Raw genomic sequence first — 23,872 nt, 5'->3', positions numbered from 1 at the left:
TTTTTTCTATGGTGGATTTATGTAAGGAGGATGATAATACCCCGTACCCGAAAAAAAGATAAAAAAACTTCCCTGAACCTATGAAAAGATGCGATGCATAGGAGAACCGCATCGGTATTGCGGTTGGTGAAATCCTTTGGTGCACGCATACAGACAGACAATCATTATGTTACTTTAATAAATGTTTTTGTTTCAGATTGATCCCAGATCTCATATTCAATCAGCTCCGCATTATGTATCAGATAGTGAGGAAGATATAGGTCCTATACAACAGGTATCTATCTATCTATTTATCTATCTATCTATCTATCTATCAATCTATCTATCTATCTATTTATCTATATATATATATATATATATATATATATATCTATCTATATTATATTATCTGATAGTAAGGAAGACATAGGTCCTATACAACAGGTATCTATCTATCTACCTATTATCTATTTGTCTATCTATATTATGTATCAGATAGTAAGGAAGATATAGTTCCTGTACAACAGATATCTATCTACCTATCTATATATATTATGTATCAGATAGTGAGGAAGATATAGGTCCTATACAACAGGTATCTATCTACCTATCTATATATATTATGTATCAGATAGTAAGGAAGATATAGTTCCTGTACAACAGGTATCTATCTATTTATCTATCAATCTATATATCTATCTATTTATCTATCTATATATCTATCTGTCTATCTATATTATGTATCAGTTAGTAGGGAAGATATAGTTCCTGTACAACAGGTATCTATCTATTTATCTATATATATGCAAAAGTTTCATTTTAACCACTCCCTGAAGAACATTCCCTTGGGTAACAAGAAGCAGTATCAGTCTATCATCATCGCCAAGGTAGAAAGTTTTATTCAAAGAATGAGATGGAAGCTATTTGCTGTCAAAGAAAAACCAACCAACACCAACAACAACTATGGATTCAAAACTACCAACAGGGCTCCCCAGATGGACGAGTTGAAAGCCTTTGAGGAAGATTTTTACAAGCTCATTACATCAATTGAATTCAGGCAAGTCAACAATGAATTCCAAACATCTTTACAAAGAACAATCAAAACAATTAAAGATTCTAAAGACATCATCATTGAATCTGATAAAACTGGAAACTTGTACACAGTACCTATTAATGAATATAAAACAATCCTGCATAACAATGTGACAAGTGAATACAAGAAAGCTGACAAATCTGATGTTGACAATGTAAATAAAGAAGCTGCTGAACTTACATCTACGTTGGGTATAGCTGATAGGGTTGATGAATACATAAAACAAGAAGCCTTTGTAACTGTTAAAGATCACAAACCGAATTTTCCTGATAGAAAGGTGTACAGACTTCTCAATCCTGCTAAGTCAAATGTTGGTAAAGTCAGTAAAACCATCCTTGAAACTGCAGTCAGCAAAGTTAAATCAGCAACAAATCTCAACCTTTGGCAAAATTCTGATCAGGTTATTGAATGGTTCAGTGGCCTACGAAATAAGACAAAGCTAACATTTTTCAAATTTGATGTTGTCTCTTTTTACCCTTCAATCAGCAAAGAACTTTTTGATATTGTTATCAACTGGTCAAAACAGTACCATAATTTTACATCTGTGGAACTCAAAGCTTTACAAAACACAAGGAAATCATTTTTGTACCTGAATGAAGATCCTTGGATCAAAAAATCACAATCAAACTTTGACATAACCATGGGAAGTTTTGATGGTGCTGAATGTTGTGAACTGGTTGGTCTCTACATCCTTAGCAAGCTGGGTGACGTCATTGAACAACCTCAAATTGGTCTGTACCGAGATGATGGTCTTGCTGTCCTTGATGGTTCTGGTCCACAGGTTGAACAAGTAAGAAAACGAGTTTTTCAACTTTTCAAAGATTTAGGACTGAAAGTAACAATAGAATGCAATATCACAAGCACCGAATTTTTGGATGCCTTTTTTGACCTGAGAGCCAACACTTTTCGACCTTTTAAGAAACCAAATACTGATCTCAGCTACATAAACTCGAAATCTAACCATCCTGCTAACATCAAGAAAGAAATACCCAAAATGGTTTCAAGTAGAATTTCCAAACTTTCAAGTTCAAGAGAGATCTTTGAAGCTGAGAAAATACCTTTCAAAAATGCATTGAATTCAGCTGGCTACAATGATGACTTCACCTACTCACCCAACCAACAACGTCATCCTACTACAAGGTGCAGGAGAAGAAAGGTTATTTGGTTTAACCCTCCTTTCTGTCAAACAGTGAAAACTAATGTTGCAAGGAAATTCTTACTACTGATTGATAAACATTTTAAGAACACACCTCTTCAACAGTACTTCAACCGTTCTACAGTTAAAGTGTCTTATTGTTGTATGCCTAGCATCAAAGCCATCATAGCTGGACATAACAAATTCTTACTTAAAGATACAGCTGCTGCAAACACTCAACCTGCAAGATTGTGCAACTGCCGTGGTGGCCAAGCTGTGTGTCCCGTTGGAGGCCAGTGCTTGAAGTCTTCCTTGGTCTACAAAGCAGAAGTCATCAATGCAGTCAAACCTGCCACATACATTGGCCTGACTGGTAACACTTTTAAAGAAAGATTTACTGGTCACAAGTCATCCTTTAACAATGCCAATGCAGAGCACAAAACCAGCCTATCATCATTCATTTGGTCATTAAAACGAAATCAAACTAATTTTGATATTAGATGGTCCATCCTGCAGCAAGCACCAACCTACAACCCTAGCTCCGGTGCATGCAAACTCTGCAACCTAGAGAAGGTGAAGATCATGTTCAACAATGACGTCACCATGCTCAACAAGAGGTCTGAGATCAACAGCAAGTGCAGACACAGAGACAAGTTCCTTCTGATTGAACACCTGGCTGCTAATGATACCTGATACTGCCGTTTCAAGATAGTTTTTTTAAAATTATGTATTTGTAATTTCAATATTTAAAAAATCCTCTAAATTTAATTGAAAAAATCTATTAATTCTAATATTATTGTCAGTATTAAATTGTAACTGAAGATTGCTTAATGCATGAAACATGATGTTTTACAAATAAACTTTTGTTCATTCTATGTGGACTATATCTATATATATATCTACATTATGTATCTATAGTGATGAAGATATAGATCCAACACACCAGTTATCTATCTATCCATGTATCTATCTATCAATTGACCAATCTATCTATATATCTAACTAACTATCTAATTATCTGGACATCTAGTTATCAATTATCTATTCTATGATTATTACTAACTATTAAATTTTAGTATCATGGAAAGTTGAGTAATGTGTCAGACAGGCCTTTAAGAAATCACAGGTAAAATTATATTTCTCATTGTCATTTTTATATTATATTACACTTGCGGCCATGCTCCTGAGGGCATCTTAGGACACTTATAAATTCGACCCCTCTACCCTGAAAAGTCAACAAAAGAATTAGGGGAATGAAGGTGGGCATTTGCAAAAGTGATTTTTCTTGGGAGGGTCGCAGTAATCTCTCAAAAAAAAGTTTTAAAACCTATGAGAAGAAGAAACCTATCAGTTCAGCTGTTAGCGAGATCCTTCGGAACAAATTGACAGATAGACATCCTATTACTTTGAAATAAGGATAAATACTATGTCTAAGAAGAAAGTATCATAAGTAATAATAGTCTTGGTTTCTAATCAAATCCTTGTAATAAAGTAACAGGATGTGTGTTTGTCTTTGTGTCTGTACCAAATGATCTCTATGACCACTGAACCAATCGGGTTCTCCTTAACAGGATAGCTTTATATATTATAGGTTTATAACTATTTTTGGGGAGTGTACCACCATCCTCCAAAGAGAAATTGCCCCTAGAAAAAAATTACCCCCTCCCAAAATAAAGATAATTTAATTTTTTTACTAAAATTAAAAATGAGGCGGGGGGGCCCAATATTTTTTTTTACTTTTTCTTTTAATATCTAAAATAAGAAATTGGGTTATCAAATTCGACTTCCTTCCCTCAATTGCCCCTAGAGGCCTCTAGGGGCGAAGCCGCTCGTACTAAATATAATAATTTTGAATAGCAACAAAGTTGCAAAATATCAAACAATGACATGTACAAAATTAAATTTATTTAACACAGGACTTTATGTCTAATTTCATCCATTAGGAAAATTAAAAATTAGAAATCAAATTTTGCCGTAGTGCTTGCTGTTTTTGTATGTGTCGATTGAGAAATTAATTTTGATAAAACTCTATAAACACAAGGAAAATGAGGGAACATTGGACTGCAAATTATTGCAGTACCCAAAGATTTTTATTAAAGCTTGATTGGGTCCTTCAAACTCAAAATGTCTACACTTCTTAACCAATAATTTTAATCAACAGAAAAGGGCACTTTTACACTATTATTGGAAGGCAGTTTGTAGACATTTTTGGGAAATGTACACAATTGAACATCTTTCTATCATAGCTGCTGAGAAAATCGAAAGGGTTTCAGTAGTTTCAGCTATACAGACGGACAAACGCATTTTTACAGTAGCTGTGAAAAAAAAATTATATTATCATTTTTCCATCATTAATATATTTTGACATAAATAATAAATTATAAATCAATATTTATTCCTATATTGTTTATGACTTTGTAATTGTACATTGCCGGATTTTTTTGTTTGCTATATTTGTATGTTTTAAAAACAAGGATAGTTTTTTCCAAAAAAGCACGGTTCGGAAAGATAAGTGTAAAATAACACATACACATTTTGATCCCTGTAGGTTTCTCCTCTACCCTCTGGGAATCTTCATGAGAAATTTCAGACATCTATCATTAACATCAGCTAAGAAAATGAATATCAATTATGATGACAAGCAAAATTAACCCTTCGAAAGTTTAGACAAGTTTTGAACCAACTAATCAAGAATCGATGTTAGTACCTAAAATCTTTAATAAACTTTGAGTATCTGTATTATTTACAGTCTCCTCCTCCCTCCCTGAAAATTGTTTACCTCCCGTTGAGATTCCAACAAACTTCCACATACTTTAAAACTAGAAAAATTATCCTATAAATGGAATATAGGAAGATGAGAATAGTTATTTCTCGCATCGTATTATAAACAGCTTTCCGCGGATATAAAATGTTTAAAAACCAGTTTTTTTAGCCCCGAGATTCCAAAGGCACGGGCTAAAAAACTGGTTTCAAGGTTATGATTGTACATTTTTATATTCGTTGAAAATGGATATAATACGATGCTAGACATAGTTTTTTCGTATGGACGAGAACCGGTTCTAATCCACCGGATATTAATCGGTTTCGAATGAATACTAGAATAAATATTGAAATAATTTTGGTGCGAGTGCCAGCTTTGATCCTAAATATTTATAGTTTATGCTTGAGAACATTTAAAAAGTGAAACTTATGATTAGAAAACTTTTGAAAATCTAATTCTTAGTTGCGCATCTACTTTATAATTGTCAATATTTTTACCATTTTTAAGGTCTTGCTAAATTACATAAGAAATATTTCAAATTTGAAATTATACAATTCAAATTAATTCCTAAATGATAAGAAAGCTATACATTTTTAAAAAATTGGCCATTTCTATATTACAAGAAAGACATCTCATGACTATATGAATACCTATTTGAATTATACATTTTCTATATCTTTATTTAGTAGCATTTAGGGGCTCTGTATTTTAAGGTTAAAAATAGCATTAAACTAATTCCAAGACTTAAATCTTAAAGCAAAGTAACCTAAAAACCTCCTGTGACCTATGTAAAATTACTCTTTAATGGTTAACTCAATTATTAATTAAAAATCTAAATTTCAGACAAAAAACCTGACTACTTTATAAAATGAGATATAAAACTAGAAGTCACAACGTTAAACTCCTGGAGGCTCCTTTTATCACAGGAAAATTTATGCCCAATATTCTGTCAAATCTGTCCACCAATAAAACTAAATTTTAAACTATTTCATATTTCAATTTTATGTTTTGCTTGTCATGGGAAAATAAATCCTTATAGAAGTTTTAATTATAAAAAGACAGTAATTGTATAATCTATTTATAGTCTGCCCTTTTCATAAAAAGGCTGTTAAGTTTCACTTTTTACACCTATTCAAAAATATTTTAGGATCATCTCAAAAAGCGGATATTTCGATGCTAACATAATTTTCTAGTGTGGCTTAAAACCGATTCTAATCCAGTGGATTCTAATTTATTTCAAAGACTTACTGGAAAGAAGTATAAAGTGATATTTTTAAAAATTATTGGAAAAAGGGATCTTGGTCAATCCATAACAAACAAAAAAATTCTATTTATCTTCTTTAGTAAATATAAAATTAAATAAATTATATGTTTGTGTATGAGCTAGAAAACTGCATTTATAAACCATTAAACACAGACAAACAATTTTATTCCATGTATAATGACAAAACATAATATACTTTTTCTAGCTTTTATTAAATTTTCTGCTTGTATGAATTTATATAATGTGAATATTCAAAAAAGAAAGATAAGAAATATCTATCTACCTAATTATATATCTTTGCTTTCATCTATCTATCTATCTATTTAATTACATATCTATCTATCTATCCAGCTATCTATGATTTAATCTATATATCCTCTACATATTTATCTATCTATCTATTTAGGAATGGTATAGATATTGAGCCTGTACCTCAACCCTTGTATTGCATATCAAACTATCTATCCAGCTATCTCTGCATCCATCTATATATCCATTTATTTATTTATATATCTATATATTTATTTAGGAATGGTATAGACATTGAGCCTATACCTAAGCCCTTGGATTTCATATAAAACTATCTATCGAGCTATCTATGTGATCATCTATCTATCCATCTACATAATTATATATCCATCTATCTATTTAGGAATGGTATAGATATTGAGGCTGTACCTAAGCCCTTGGATTCCATAAAAACTATCTATCCAGCTATCTCTGCATCCATCTATATATCAATTTACCTAATTATATATCTATCTATCTATTTAGGAACGGTATAGATATTGGGCCTATACCTAAGCCCTTGGATTCCATATCAAACTCCTCAAGTTCTACATTCAGGAATTTATAGCAAATGCTTTGGTAAAATCAAACTGATTGAAATTAGCCTATAAATAATATCTAAGTAGTGTAGCTATACCTATAAGTAGGGTGTATCAGTAAGCATGTCCTATGGTCCGTTATCTAAATATCATTTTGATTCGACTGTAAACATTCTTATTAGCTATTTTCTAGAGTTTAGAAAAATAAAATGCTTGAACTATTGAACATAAAAAATTCATATTAAGTAATTGCAAATACCTGGAAAAATTACTGGGTATACTAACTATTTTATCCTTCAAAATTATTATAATGCTTTTTTTAGAAGGCCAATACATATATTAATATATATTATTGTTTATTCTTTAAAGGAACTTCATACCTTTTGGCATAAACTCAAATGTATATATGTTCATTTCTTACTGATGGTGCATTATCCTTTTGTTTTTAGTTTATGTTTATTGACCTTTTACAACTGTTGGTTTTATTTTACAGGATTCTAAAAGGACAATGACCGATAAAATTAAATACATCCCCAATAATGATACACAAAATTACCCCTTTTATAGATTACAATTATTGGTTGAAACATTTGGACACTCAACCAAGTAATCAAAATTCAATAATAGTCAACAAAGTTGGTAAGCCAACGAATAAGAAAACGTTAAACTTTGGGGACTTTTGTCCCATTGTCCCGTCCTTCCCTGTTTATTTTACCTTCTTTCAACTAAAGTACACTGACAGGGTTCCTTATTCTCAAGAAAAATAATTTATAATAAACAAATCAAAAAAAAGGAGAAAAAGTACTTTTTTTTACAAATTTGTTACATTAGAATCATAATAAATTACATAGTTTTCAACCAAAAAAAAAAAATTGACCAAAAATAGATAAAACATATGACCTCTTCTACTATGCTTGTAATATCATGGTAAAAATTAGAATAGATAGTTCAATAAAATGTCTGAGGTGTGTCGAATATATAAAATCTTGCCTCAAAAAAAGTTTTTTTCTTAAAACTTAGTAGAAATGTTATAATATGATATTTTTGTATGTATATTTGTTTCAAGAATATTTCTCCCTGACTGAAATAGATAGCGCAAGTGCAAATCTACAACATTGTAAAAATAAAACAAATTGGAAAAAGATAACACACACAAAAACAAACAAGGAAAACTGTGCTCATTCATAATACAGCTCAAGAAAAATGTTGAATATAAAATAAACTGTAGAGTTAAGAAATGTATAGTTTTAAAAGGTACTTCTACTAAAGGAACTTATATCATCAAAAATTAGCCGCCACAGTAAATCATATAATAGCTACGCTTTTTACAATCAGATACACACACACAAACAAAAGTGAGATGGGCTGTAAAACTGTAAAACCTGAACATTTTATGTTTGTACAAGGCAGGGAGTGAGGGGTCATTGGGCTGTTAATTATCATGGCAACCAAAGCATTATGATAAGCTCTCTCATTCGTTGGCTTAAAACTTTAAGTGTTTTATTAAAGCTTGCCTTGTTTAAAATGTTCCTCTAATCATGAGGGGTATTTTTTCATCACCATTGGGGATGTACATCCATTGTCTTATCCCTTTAGATCCCTGGTACGAAGTGTACTTGAGGATATAGATGAGGTATTTTCATTATTTGTTTCAGAAGAAGATGATTTAAGTCCCTCCACAATGGTAAAATTTATGCTGGCCTCTCATTGGTTATTCTATCTCATGACGTCATAATCTGTGGAGTGACTTTAATATTCGTTTCAGAAAAGCGAAACATAGTATATTTATAGGACACACTATATTTTGAGATGTATTGTTTATATTTTGTTTTGTTATGTGTATGGTTTCAAGGACAAAAACTCGACAGTTTCCAGCCCGTATTTCATGGATAATGAGATAAGCATTCTTAGAGGAAAATTAATCTTTTGAAAATATTTTATCTCCAACATTTTCAAATAATCCTAGTTTGCCCAATAAAACCAAAGAAATTAGATGAAAAAGTATAAAAGATTTGGATAAAATCACACAAAAAGAATTTTGAGTATGACCACTAAAGCATGTTTTTAAATTGTATAAATTTCTGATATAATAATTAACAACAATGAAGTTAATTTGATTTTTTAGCAATCTTTATGAAGTCAAATTAGCCAAAATACTGCATTAGATATTCTTAACAATTTTACTTTTCTTTTAAACCATGTTAAAAATCGAAGGCAAAGATTTATATGTGTGGGACCTTTGGTTGGGTTTTATTGATGATATAGACAACACAGACATATATACCAGGGTTCAAGAATAGGCATTCAAAGATTAGTTTTTTGTTGATTATATTAGGGATACAGGGAAAGATAATGGAAAATAAATTAGTTTTTTATTTGTATTAATTTTTTTTATTTGTATTAATTATTTAATAGTAATCAAAAAAAAAATTTTTGTTGGCTTTTAATTATAAAAAAAAGTCAAGAGATACATATATGCCAATCTTAAACAGATAGGTTAATTTTTATTAAGATTCCAAAAATATTTTGCGGATTATTTTAAGTATGATGACTTTAATATACTTAATCTAAAAATGGGATTATATTTGACATGTTGCCGTTTGTTTAATGGCATTATTGATATCGACAATTTGACAAATTATATTGATTTAATAAAAACAAAAAGATTGAACTAACATTATTTTAAGAACCACTTACCTTTCCCTTGGCCTTCATCCTTAGAAATTGAGACAACAAAATAAGAACAATATATGTAAGAAAAATCAAAACGTAAAATTTAAAATCTTCAGAAAGAAAGGTCAAGGATAACATCCATTTAGTACGAAGCTCATATTAAAAATAAAAAAAAGTTTGAAACTATTAGTAAAAGAAATATGTACAAGAATTACGTCATAGAGACATGCAAATTATATGTATTTAACAATAATCTTGTTGTCTCCTTATTTTTTCCCCATACTGACTTTTATAACAGCTTTGCTACTAAATTATAGGACTTAAATCAAAATTATATCATCTTATTGACTGGCAAATATTGGCAAATATATATTTCTAGAAATCATTTTTCTACCTCCATAAATGGCGAAAGTTTAAAAAGTTTTGTAAGCTTTGTAAAGTAATAAAGAAGAAATAAATGCAGGCACAACCAAGTAAAACTTGTAAAAAGCGCAGCTACCCTTAAATTCACTTTTTTATTAGAATAGTTATTTATCGCATCGTATTATAAACAGCTTTCCGCGGATATAAAAAATGTACAATCATAAGAATAAGACAAGTTTTGTTAACCCCGAGATAACAAAACTGGTTTTATTATACTTTTTCATTTTAACATCCACGGAAAGCTTTCTACAATACGATGGGATAAATAACTATTAAACAATGGATATTTAAAAGCTGTGCTATTAACAGAACATGGATATTATTACCCTTGTGTTAATGCTAAGGTATAATGCATTTTTTCATGCAGCATATCACATCATCATATATATCTATCTATCTAATAAATGTATAAGTATAGATGTATATTACAGACAACCACCTCCCCCAAATAGTAAGATTTCTTACGCTAGCAGACGAAAATATTGCTTTTTCAATTAAGCTGTTAGAAGATTTAGTATATGAATTTGGCTAGCTTTTCCTTGAAGGGTTAAAATGGCGGCAAATTATCCAATTGAGTTTTTGTTTTTATAAGATCAGTATGTATTTTTCAGAACTATTTAGTTCATATTTTGCCTGTTGTTCTCTTGTATGAACCTGACATGGTTATGATTACATAGTAACTTTAGATTTTAATTTTCCAGTTGATTTTGAAGATTCATTACAAAAAAAGAACCCTCGCCTTATAGGGAAAGACACATATAGTTCTTGCCCCCTTTATTATTTTACTGGAATATCTATCTACTAATATATGATTGTAAAACTATAACTATATCCCTATTTATTCTAGCTTTTAACTAGATGTTAAATCAAGAATGTATCATAGGAGTAAGTGTGTACATTCCAGTAGGGAAAAGGTCTATATATGAGTAATACCGTTCTTATTGCAAATAAAAAAAATACTTCAATTAACTGTGACTTTTACATAAATTTTGTATTCAATATACCTGTCTCTATATCTCTGTAAAACCAGCAAATGTTGAAAGGTCAGCCAAAAAAAAGTTTGCAGAAAAAGTGAATCAATCTCTAGCGCTGACAAGCGCGGACTAAATTTTTATTCAAAAGAGTTTGCTCAACCAGAGATTCATAAAAACGTTGATAAATGTACTTCTAGTATTTTTGGATGATAAGAAAGGCAATCAAACATTGTTTTATGAATCGCCATTTCAAAATTCATTGGATGTCAAATAGTTAAATTATCATAAGTTTTGAATTTAGCTTTATAGTCAAAAATTTATGTTTCCTATTGTGATACTGGAATCCCAATCCAGGGTTTAGAACCAATAAGACGATCTAAAATGTTTTAAAATACGGAAAGGTCCATAAGTAAGAATCGAGGGTAAAACTATTGGACTTACTCTCTTAATTAACTTAAACTTAATTAATTAAATAAACTTTTAAAAGGTAAATAGTAGTGCAATAAGATAAATTAAATTTCAGTTTGTTTACAGTGAATACAACTAACTTTTACGGACAGACATACATTAATTTTATAAGAGCTTCGCTTAACCATGTTTATGTGGCATTCTTTAAAAATGGACATCTAAAGGCCCAATCAATATTTTTATTATCTAATAAATTTGTTTTGCAATAAAAAATCAATTCTGAGCTACCTGATCCTGCCAAAATTGAGTTGTTAATAGAAAATAAAAGTTTATCAGATATATCTTGGCTAGGATGCACACAATTTTTTTTTGTTGAAAATACTTCATATTTTAGAAAAATAATATTTTTTTATATTAATATTAACGTTTGACAATCATGTAAGCTATTTTAGGGTAGTAAAATAGCTTATTGGAAATAGGACTATAATTATATTGATAGCAAAACTCAAAAGTTTATGTTCATAGGGTTACTAATTAAAAATTCTTAAATATCTAATATTATATTTCACTTTGTGTTTGTGTTTGATCCTGCCTCTAGCAGCATGTTATTGTGTTATCAATGATTTTATTAAAACTTTGATATTATGTAAATTTACATAATTTGACATTATCATTGTATTTCAATAAGTTGACTGAAATAAGAAAAATAAATAATTCATGTAAGGAATAATATTATTTATCACCTTGGGGATCCACATTAATTATTGTCCATCGTCTTATTTGAAATGATGAGCACTTGATTGGTCCTGTGTTAGAGATCTAAACGGACAAACAAGCTACTTTATAATAGGACTAGAAGATTCGCCCCTAGCCTGTGGGGAAGGCGGGGTAGGTCAGAAAAATAAACTAAAACCAACCCAAGATATTTATTAAGCTTCCCTTAAAAGTAAAACCAATACGGACCAGTAATTTCTAAGATCTTAAGCTTCTGAAATAAAACCTTAACACTTTATCTAATAGGATTGTAAGTAATAATTGTTATAAATAAACTGATAAACCAGTGTGAATGATCTGGAGGGAGGTTTGGGTGGAGGTCCTCCCGGAATTACAAAATTTGATGGAAGCACAGTCAATCTCAGGAACTAAAAATTACAACAAAAATGAATACAAACAAATTGCTCAAAATCCCAAATATCCTAATTTAGATTTGTTATCATCCTTATAATAAAGTAACAGGATCTCTCTGTGTATGTGTCTGTACCGAAGGATCTTGCTAACCGCTGGACTGATATAGTTCTCCTTTACAAAGTATCTTCTCATTATTCCTGGGAAGGTTTATACATAAATATTTTTGGGGAGAAATTTACAACAACAAAAAAATTCCCCCCCCTAAAAAAATTTTCTATTGAAAACTATTTATAAAAAAATGAATTGTCGAATTCTAACCTACTCCCCCCTTAAGTGAATGAGTTTCTAACTGTAGAATAACCTCCCCTTTTTAAAAGCGAAGCTTTTCTATAATTAGGGTCGGTCTGTCCGTCCGTCCGTCGTCCGTCCGTATGTCCGTTCGAGATAGATAGCTTTTATTCGTTAATTTAGGCATGTTAGAATTGTCCTATCGATTTCAAACTATGCATGGTGATTCCTGTAGTAGTTAGGTACGATTTAGAAAGCGTAGCAACTCTATAATCATTACCAGAATGTCCGTACGTCCATTTTAAACATGTTGATTTTTCTACTTTTTTTAACAATAAATTTTATGTGATCTAATTATCCGTTTGATCTGATTTTTTATTTTTGGTGTATTGATTCCTGGGACAACAAAGAACAACAATTTTATAAGCGAAGCAACTCTATAATCAAGTCCTAAAAATGTATGTCCATAAACATTATCCTGTATCAAGCAGTTTTGCAACAAATTTACTTACAATTTTGCTTCGACTCTTATACTTTTATATTCTGATTATCCAGTTCAGACACTATACAAGTGTTAATGTCCGTTTGTCCTACCGTTTCAGTGCTTCACTTTTATGGATGTTGTCATCCTTGTTGAATATATTTTATACAAGGATCTATGTAAACAGTTTTTATCACCATCTAAAGTTTCCATTATAAACATTGAAAATAAAACAAATCAAAGAAGGAGAAATAGAAGACTTATTTACATAGACTGCTAAAACCATAAAATTTAAGTTATTTTTTTTAATTTGTATTTTTTAAAAAAATTTCCCTTGTTAAAACTTTTATATATTTTATTTCCAGTAACTTGATACTTATATATTCTAGTAAGATGTTAGTCTATTTATTTTAGTGTTATTGTATTAAATTTGTCATTTAGGGATTGATTAGTACTTTCAGATTTCAGGCTTCCTTAATCTTTAAAACTGTCGTTTTCTCAAATAAATAATTTCGGTTAAGGAGAAATTTTATAGTTCCTATTAAAAATACCTCATACTGGCCTTCCATTAGTCTATTAGTCTATTAAAATGTAAACTGGCCAGTCATTAGTTATTTAGTCTGTGTATTGGTAATTTGTATTTTTCTTCTTAGACTTTATTAGCCGGTAAGAGGTATATCTTTTTAGGATGCTAGGGGCAAAGCCACTAGTTATTTGAAACCGGAGCAAAACAAATGAAATTAGGAAATGTTCCAAGTAAAGTAATTTTTCTTCAATGGCTCAGAACTGGGGAAATAATCCTCAATGCGACAAAACTTGAAGTCAACGAGCAAACAAAATAATTTGCCCGACAGAAGAAGAAAAAACTGCAATGTTATTGTTGAAAGTGATTCATACCTACCCAGCTAAACAGACAATAATTGTTTTATACAATTAAATAAAGTAAAATAGAACAATAAATAAATGTGATATTATTAAGAAGTGAAATAAAGTATTGTAATATAAGTGACTTTAAAAATGCAATAATGTAAAGATAAAGAGAAGTTTTGATAAGTGGCGTAGCAATAACAAGATGGGACATTTCATATCCTAAAAGAACAATAAACTGTAATAAAGTTTTGAAGTCTGGACTATGTAAATACTGTTAATTCTAAAAGTCATGATTTTACATGAATATTTAAGAACACACTCTAACTATAGAGAAGCTGCGATATTACAAAAATATCTTTTTAAGAAATATTTTTATGTTTAAAAATTGTTGTAAGTGATTATAAGCAAGGACAATTATGCCTATAAGAGTGTAGCAATAACAGCTATATCAATTTAGATTTTAAAAATCTAGTACTATGTAGTTATCAGGTAAAGAATGACAAACATGTTGGCCATTTGATATCTAAAAGTGATAAATTCAATTGATGTTCACAGGCTGAGTTACGGATATACAGACAGACACAATAGTAGAGTAGCTGCGTCACTAATAAAAATAAGGCAAAGAATACTTAATGAATGAGATGATCATTTGATTTAAAACCTTTTAATGCATTAAACGAGCATTGCATGCAGTAATTTATTTGAAATTGATAATTCCATTTGTTTGTACTAATTTATTATTTATTAGTTTTGAGCAGTATTGTTTTTTTTTCATAGCTAGGCTGTGTCTATATTAATTTAGAGATAATCGGATAAGTAAATGTTGCAAAAATGAATTAAATATATTATTGTTTTTTTAATATTGATATTTGTATAACATATAATAAACATTCTTACCCCAAAATCATAGTATTTGGAACTAATTTTCTATTAAATTTCAAAGTCTAAATATTTGTTTTTGAAAGAAAATCATTCGTCCCTAGTTTCTAGTTATAAACCTTCCTTGTATCTACGAAAAGCTACGCTGTAAAGGAAAACCATATCGGCTTAGCGGTTAGCGAGATCCTTCGGTACACACAGACAGATAGCCCTCCTGAGACCTATCTAACATGGATATACATGATAATGAGAAAATAAGCAAAAATGTAACTTTTTAATTCATCTATTTACATATCTAATTATTCCTAAAATTTATGAAGGTCAATAACGGCGCTGTTTTTATTTTTTTCAGAGCTCGGCAGCCGCGCGTCAGCCGCTTGTAAGCGTCAGTTAATTTGACATACTAAAACTTTAAAATGTCTAAACCTTATCATTAACAGACAATCCGTCTTTTCAGAATTTTATGTTTTGCACACAAGCTGGTTTAGATTTGAGTCTTATGCGCGGCTGAGGCGCGGATGCCGAGGCCCTGATTTTTATGATAAATAATTACTGTGTAAGTTTTTACTTCCTTAGTTTGATTAAATTTTATTGAATGTTTTATATTTATTTTATAAGTCTTAAATCAATACCTCATCATTTTTTTAAATATTTGTTTAAAATGTCTCTGTTTTATGAGACATTAAAGATTATTTTAGAAAATTAAAAGAATAATTTAATAGCCATTTCCAGTATGGCTTCGAAGCCGTATAATATTTGGTGGATTAGAACTGGTTCTTAGCCATACTGAAAAATTATGTATAACATTGCATTATATCAAGTTTTTTACGAATATAAAAATTTATGATCATAAGATTAAAACCAGTTTTTTAGCCCGTGCCTTTGGCATCTGATGGCTAAAAAACTTGTTTAATCTCATACTTTTTTATATCCGCGGAAAGCTTTTTATAATACGATGCGACAAATTAGTATTATCGTATCGTATATAGACAGCTTTCCTCGGATATTAGAACGAAAAATAATAAGATTAAAACCAGTTTTGTTAGACCCTATGGCCCGAAGGCACCGACTGACAAAACTGGTAAATATTTTCTGATTTTTATTTCAATATTCGTGGTAAACTGTCTGGGATACAATGCTAAACATGAATTATCAGTAGTGCTGAAAACCCGTTGTAATCCAGCGTACATAAATCAGTTTTGAAGCCATAATGTAAAATATATAAAATGGAAATATTAGCGGATTTTCTGATACAAATTTACTTTCTGACATCTAAGTGATCTCAAAATATATTTCAATGCAAAGTAATGTATTATATATATTGGTTATATTCCCTTTTTAATCCTTAGTTGATCATATAAACCCCCCTTTGAATTTAGAAAACAACCTAACCTTAAATCCTAATATTTCGATTCATTATCAATAAGAGGGATATTACCAAATATTTTGTGTAATAGATATTGTGATATGTTATTTATTATGTTATTTTCATGTCCCATTCTGATAAATATACACATTTAATAACACTATTTATTTTCATCTATCTATTCAATTGATAAATCTATACGTAATGATGTTTAATCCAGACAACTACTTGGATCCAGTCGGAGGAACCTTGTTCGTCTGCTAGCAAATTATTTTCTGCTATTTTGTAGCGACTTGGATGTGTTAATATTCACAACGTTTTTAATGATATTCAAATACCCAAGATGGGGTGGGGACATACAGTTATTTATTAACCCGATCCTCCTCTATTGTTTTAATATTTAATTATTGCTTTAATCAATGCATTATATTCAACTTTCAGCTCGCTAGATACCTCGTAAGAGGAATCTCTTTTTTTGTCTAAATACCCGGGGTATGGGCTTAAGCAACACCCAACAGACCCTAACTGTTTGATTGCTCGACCTTTGTCCTAACTTTGCATCTTTTCTGGGGCAAGGCATTCCTCCTCCTCTAATTTTCATTGGCGAGCATTTGACATAACAGCAGAAGGAACCATTTTCTACGTCTTTTATTATTCACATAGTTTTGTCGCAATGTTCAGTTAACATTTTTGAAATTAAAACCTGCATGGATAAAAATGATTTGTATTTAAAATAAGTTATAAGGTATATTGATTCAATTTAAGATGAAGAACACAATTATTAAGATGTTCTAAAAATATAGTTTTGTGTCTAATCGTCTGGAGAATCAATCTCTTTATTCTAGAAATATTGAAGATTGTAATTTTGTCAACATATTCCTTATGTCAAGTGTCTTTGAAGTTAAATATAAGTAAAATAGGATACAGGAATAGGTCAATTGGATGGGCATAAACAAAACAAATTTGCTTATTTCAAAATTAGGATCTACTGCAGTTCATGGTAAAATATTGCTGGTAAGCAATATTTCCAAAAATCTATGAATTTTAAAGGCTGCTAGCTGCTAAACGGCTGAACGTACAGATCATGCCCGCACAATGTTTTAAGCGGCATAAGAAGGCCTACAAATAATCTGGAATATCCATAAATCAATAATGCATAATTATCTCGCAGTGCAGAGAAATGCGCGAAAAAGACCTAATTTACGCGTTTTTCTTCAGTAAAGCTTTCCCTGTGCATAATTGGATCTTGGCTATTCCAGATTATTTGTAGTCCTTCTTATGCCGCTTAAAATGGTGTGCGGTTTTGATCTGTACGTTCAGCCGATTGGCAGCTAGCAGCCTTTAAAATTCATAGATTTTTGGAAATATTGCTTACCAGCAATATTTTACCGTGAACTGCAGTAGATCACAAAATTTTAATGTCTTGGAAAAGCCAAACAATTTACTCTAAAACAACAACTAAAACATTTAATTATTATGAAATATATGCCTCTGCTTTTTGTGTTGATTTCTCTGGGCATGTATTGTATATTCCTAAAATAACATGTAATTGTACAAAGTTAGTAATTATTTTCTATAGAAATATAATTTCATTATAAGGTTGTTATTGCTGATCTACTTATAAACATTAGCTGCCACTTGATCTGTATAAAAATGTTATACCTATTTCTAGGTAGGGAGGGGACATTGGATTATAGATTTCACTTTTTCTCAATGTTTTATAACCTTATTATCTTATTTGTTGTTTTTAAAACTTTGGGTTCTTTAATTAAATTGTGATTGGTCGGTTCATGTTTTAATTATGGGTAATTATGTTCATCGTCAATTATCTTATCCCTTTGGATCCTTAATTTTCACCTATATTATGCTACTCCTCTATCCCTGAATGGAGATACATGTACTGAAATATGTCTAATCAATCGTGAACTGATCAAATATAAAGTTACTAGAAGATGCACCCCTAGCATCTAGGGGCTCTATATTCGAAGGGATATTGAAGGGAAGAAATATAGCCTAAAACCATACCCAGACTTGAAATATATTAAATCAAAATAGCCTAAAACCATCTCAGGATCTCTAAGCAGCCTTACTGTAAAGGAGAATCACATCGGTTTAGCAGTTGGCGAGATCCTTCGCTACAGACAAAAAAAAGCTTACTACTTTTTATAATACTAGCGGCTTCGCCCCTAGCCTCTAGGGGCTTTGCCCCAAGAGGTTTGATCAACCTAATTTTTCGTATTTATAAAGAAAAAGTAAAAAAAAAAATTTTTTTTTTTGGGGGGGGGTATTTTTCATTTTTTGGGGGGGTTGGGGGTGTCCCACCCCCCAAGAAAATAGCTTAAAACCATCACAGGACCAGTAGGTATATTCCCTGAAGAGTAGAGCCCAATCGGTTCAGTGGTTACTGAGATCTTAAGCTTCAGACGGACAGACAGACGGACAGACGGACAGACGGACAGACAGACGGACAGACATCGTTCTACTTTGTATTATAGATAGCGACTGTGCCCCTAGCATCTAGCGGATTTTTTACATACAGGGTTATACATAGGGCAAAAACCAACTGACGGGTTAACTCTAAAATTAAAATAGCCTAAAACCATCCCTAGACATATAAGAAACTTCACTCTAAAGGAGAAAATATCGGTTCAGTGGTTCACAAGATCAAAAAAGCTTGCTACTTATGTAATAGTAAAATGGATAAAGAACAATATATATATCTTGGAAAAATCTTTGACTTATATTTGGAAAAATCTACCAGTCATTTTTAGAAAAATCCGCGAATTGTTTAACAAATTCAGCGTATCAACGGAAGCTGTCTATAATGCGAAGTGGAAAATAATTATTCCAGTATGGCTAAATTAGAACCTCTCATTGTATTACAGACAATTTCCCACAAAAAATACAAATTTTAGCCTCGGGGATAACAAAACTGTTTTTAATATTATACTTTTCATAACAATATCCTCGGAAAGCTGTTTATAATACGCTGCAATAAATAACTATTCTAAAGTAAAGATTTTTAAACATGTTAGATATAATAAAACACAGAAATGCGGTTGGACATACAATAGTTTATACAATTCTACTTTTTTTTGTAGATTAAATTTATTGCTTGGGAAGTTTTGACACTAATACGTAGTTTTGAACAACCAACTAATTAAAATCTAATAAAATTAGCCAAAGTTTATAAGATAACGTGGTTGTAAATTCGGGTACCATTTCAGTTTACAGACCAATGTCTCCCCCCCCCCCCCCTCTCAGCTTTATATGACCAATAGAACAGTTTATAACTAGCCATACTAAAACTTTACATGTGAATTGTAGCTATATTATATTTAAAAATCACCAAATCTATTGCTAAAGTAAAACAATTAGGATTGCTTCGTCATGGAGGGAGGGGACACATGACAGTAAATTATATCAATCTCCAAATCTTTATTAATACATTTTCTTAACACTGTGGGTTCAAACTTACAGTATCCAAACATTTCAACAAATAAATTTTCGTAGTGTAATGCCTTTTCCCTTAAAATCCCTGATATGTAATATAAATCTGTATCAGGGGAGCAATAGGGATAAACTTGTACATGGAATTCAGATATATACAATTTGACTAGAAATTATTCTTTATCCTGATTCATATTTGAGAAAGTGGTGATTCCTATGACGTTTTCATTCACGTAGCATCTCACTAAAATCAAATGAATAGAGCCTCGCATATAGTGATGTTGTCATCCTTGTATAAAGATATTTATTCCAATGGATATATTGTGAGATATCCTCTCTTACCCTGATAAAAGGTTTTTCCAAGCTGGATAATAAAACGATATACTTAAGACTTTATCCCATCCCATGCCCTGACTATGGAGGAACGTCTTGACCAATATATAAGGACTATATTAGCAATCTAAATTAATGAGAAAAAATTCTACTCTACATCCATTGTTCTATATTCCTGTATCTACAACTCAGGGAGGGAGGGGACTTTGGGCTGTTTGTTACATTAGACCCCAAAGTTTTATAATAACGATTTCTTATTCGTTAACTCGACACAATTGGAGATATTTATGGAATTTGATTAAGTTGAGTGTCCAAACGTTTCAACCACTAATTGCAACCTTCAGAAGCTGTATTTTGTGTATCATCATAGGGGATTTACACCAATTTATCGGCCATTGGCTTATCCCTTTCTACAACTACATATTAAACTTTATAATGTAATAATTCCCTGGGGACAAATTTAAATTATGTAATTCTCAACATTTACGTTTCAAATTTTAACCACATAGAAGCCAAATTTATGTTAGATGGAATTGTTCTGTAGATTTTAAACATTCAGGGATGATTCCTGTAACGATAAGGCAGTAAATAACCTTTATCTAGATGTGAGTACTTCTATTCAACAATATGTATTTTTGTTATGTTAAATTGTAATGTTAACTTCTGACCTGGCATCTAGAAAAGGGTGGGTTGGGTCAAGAAAATAGCCTAAAACCGAATAACCAATCCCGACTAGAGTTTTCCGAACTTTATATACTTTATTTTAATAGGACTAGCTGTTTCGACCCTTTATTCTAGAGGACGAGGGGGACGTGTGAGAAAAATAGCCTTAAACCAAACTAAGGTGTTTAAAAAGGTTTCCAGAAAAGCACTAGATATTCAGACAAGCCATGTCCGAGATCTTAAGCTTCAAAAGGAAATAAATACTACTTTTTATTATAGTACATGAAAGAAATGTTCACATATAATAGAAATCATGTTGCAATCAAAAAAAAAGTTTTTAATCACTACGGACTCTAATTATATAGAAACTTTGCTCTTAAGTTTAGATAAAAGAGTTTTAAAATATATAAACTCAAATCTAAACTCCAAACATTTATGTGAATTATAAATAGGTGTAGCTATTTTAAAGTTTAATAGAATTTGTTTTAAAAGGACATTGTGCAACTTTGTTTTATTTACATTTTATGATAAAATAGCGAATTGAGACAAAATGTTTTGATTTTTAAGAATAAAACATTGCTGTCAAAAGGTTAAAAACAAAATGTTTAAAATGTACGCACGGACATTCTGGTAACGATTATAGGCTTGCTAAATCGTACCTAAGAATCAGCAAATAAAGTCTTTATAAGAATCAGCATATAAAGTCTGAAATCAACAGGACAATTCTAGCATGTCTAAATTAACGAAAAGAGCTTACCGTTACGGACAGACCGGCCGTAATTATGGAAAGGCTTCTTTTTTAAAAAATCATACTATAATTGACACATTATCATTTAGAATACGATTAAATGAGAAGAGTAGAAGGGTAAAATGAGGGGTTTCAAGTTTAGAAGGGGATAATCTAATGTAAATAAAAAAATTGGACGACTATAATAAAAAAGTATCTAAAAAATATTAAAAAGTATGGCCTTTGAGAATTCAATCTTGTTCAGTTTGTTCAATGTTCAATTTAAGCTAGATACTGATAGAAAATACCCAAGAAAAAAATTCATGTGTTTACTTTTACAGTAGGTTTATGTAGCAGTAGATTATTGACCTCTTCCTTCTTTAAAATGAAACAATCCTTTTTTTTCGATTGAGTTTTTTTAAAATCAATTCTTTGCTTTGTGGTGAAAGTACTAAATTTGAGACAGGCTTCTGAATTTTCATATGTATGTAGATTTAACAGACCAAGAAAGTAATTTTAAGTTTTGTCACTAAGTTTTGCATCCTATAGATATTTAGTTTTTTTTCTGTTCGTTCCTTAAATAAACTTTTTGACTTTAGATAGTGTTTAAACACACTAATGTAGAGCATCCGCTCGTCGTCGGGACGTTAGGGACGTTATAAAATGGTTCCTACTGCTGCTAGTAGGGGTTAGAGAAGGAAAAAATGCCTTGGTTCAAAACAAGCGAAACTAATTAACATGCACAGTTGGGACTACCAGACAAAGGTCTTGCAATCAAAGATTAGTTTTTTTTTATGTGTGATAAATGTATTTAAAAACTGATCTTAAGTGAAACTATTATTAGAGCATATAATATTAGATTGGTTAAAAGGTATCTCCACAGGATATTAATATCATATTTTTCACTACTGTTGTTCCTACAGTAATACAAATTCACAAATGTATCGTTAAAGATCCTAATTCTTAATTTAATTATGTCCAAAATCAATAAGTGTTTTATTTGTTTACAAAACACTTCCCAAGGGATTATAAATAAAGCGAAGCTCTAAAATTAGAAGTTAGGACAAATGACCAATAACTATTTTTATAGAAAACCATTGCCATTTTAGCTGCCGGCAGCTAAATTAGTTTTTTCCAGCACTTTTATTTAATACTAGTGGCTTCGCCCCTAGCCTCTAGGGGCTTTGCCCCAAGAGGTGATAAAAAAAATTAATATTTATTGTTTTTAGTGAGAGAATGTTGCTATTCTTTCATTCAAAATAAATGCTGGAATAAAAAATAATAAAGGGCAGCCTGCGGCAGCCTGTAACAGAGCAAAATAAAAAATAAGGGGGGAATTTTTTGTTTTTGGGGGGGTTAGGGGTGTCCCACCCCCAAGAAAATAGCTTAAAACCACCACAGACCAATAGGTATATACCCTCAAGAGTAGAATCCGATCGGTTCAGTGGTTACCGAGATCTTAAGCTTCAGGACGGACAGACAGACAGACAGACATCGTACTACTTTGTATTATTGATTGTTTATTTATTTAGCCCCTTTCTGGCGTTTTTGCATTAACACCATTTTATTTGACTATTGACCTGTGGACTATTACTTGTCAGGTAGGAAGGGGACATTGGGCTAGTCCACAATGTTTTATAATGATGTTTTCTTATTCGTTGGCCTAACAAACTTTGGGGACTCTTTTTAATTTTGGTTTAAGTTGAGAGTCCAGACGCTTCCTCATTTATTGTAATCCTCAAAAGGGGTAATTTTGTTGATCATTGCGAATGTACAGCAATTTATCAGCTAATGTTTTATCCCTTTAGATCCCTGATTAATTGCATACTTTATTTCCAAAGTGTTATGGTTATAGTCTGGTTAGTTATACAACAATCATCATCACATATACATCTCTTTATTTTAATTCTTGAATATATTATGCTTTTCATTTTGAGTTATCATGTTTTTGACTCTGTCTTTGGTAGCTTCTTTACTTTACCTTACATGATATAAGCTACACGTTTATAATTTTTTCCCTCATGTTATTCTATTATAGAAGTATCTTTGTCTGTGTGTACCGAAAGATCTCACTAACTGCAGGTCCTTAGATGGTTTAAAACTATTTTTGAGGAGGTTATCTATTTTACTGCAGTTCTTACCTAAGTTAC

General features: G+C 30.9%; 1 protein-coding gene across 1 annotated transcript in view; it reads left to right on the top strand.

Moving 5' to 3' along the window:
- LOC145314016 (uncharacterized) overlaps positions 1–15,208 on the top strand; it is an 83,887-nt gene extending 68,679 nt beyond the window's left edge. Inside the window, exons 10-14 of the mRNA XM_080153743.1 lie at positions 197–274; positions 3,284–3,333; positions 7,007–7,078; positions 12,599–12,676; positions 14,219–15,208. Of these exons, the coding sequence (XP_080009869.1) occupies positions 197–274; positions 3,284–3,333; positions 7,007–7,078; positions 12,599–12,676; positions 14,219–14,276 (336 nt within the window). The 3' untranslated portion in view covers positions 14,277–15,208. The remainder of the gene's footprint in view (positions 1–196; positions 275–3,283; positions 3,334–7,006; positions 7,079–12,598; positions 12,677–14,218) is intronic.
- Positions 15,209–23,872: the final 8,664 nt, after the last annotated feature.

This window comes from Acartia tonsa, chromosome 3 (assembly GCF_053477335.1).
Source record: "Acartia tonsa isolate MP-2025a chromosome 3, ASM5347733v1, whole genome shotgun sequence".
NCBI lineage: Eukaryota > Metazoa > Arthropoda > Copepoda > Calanoida > Acartiidae > Acartia > Acartia tonsa.
The sequence above is the reverse complement of the archived record's forward strand: the minus strand, read 5'-3'. Positions and strand labels throughout refer to the sequence as shown.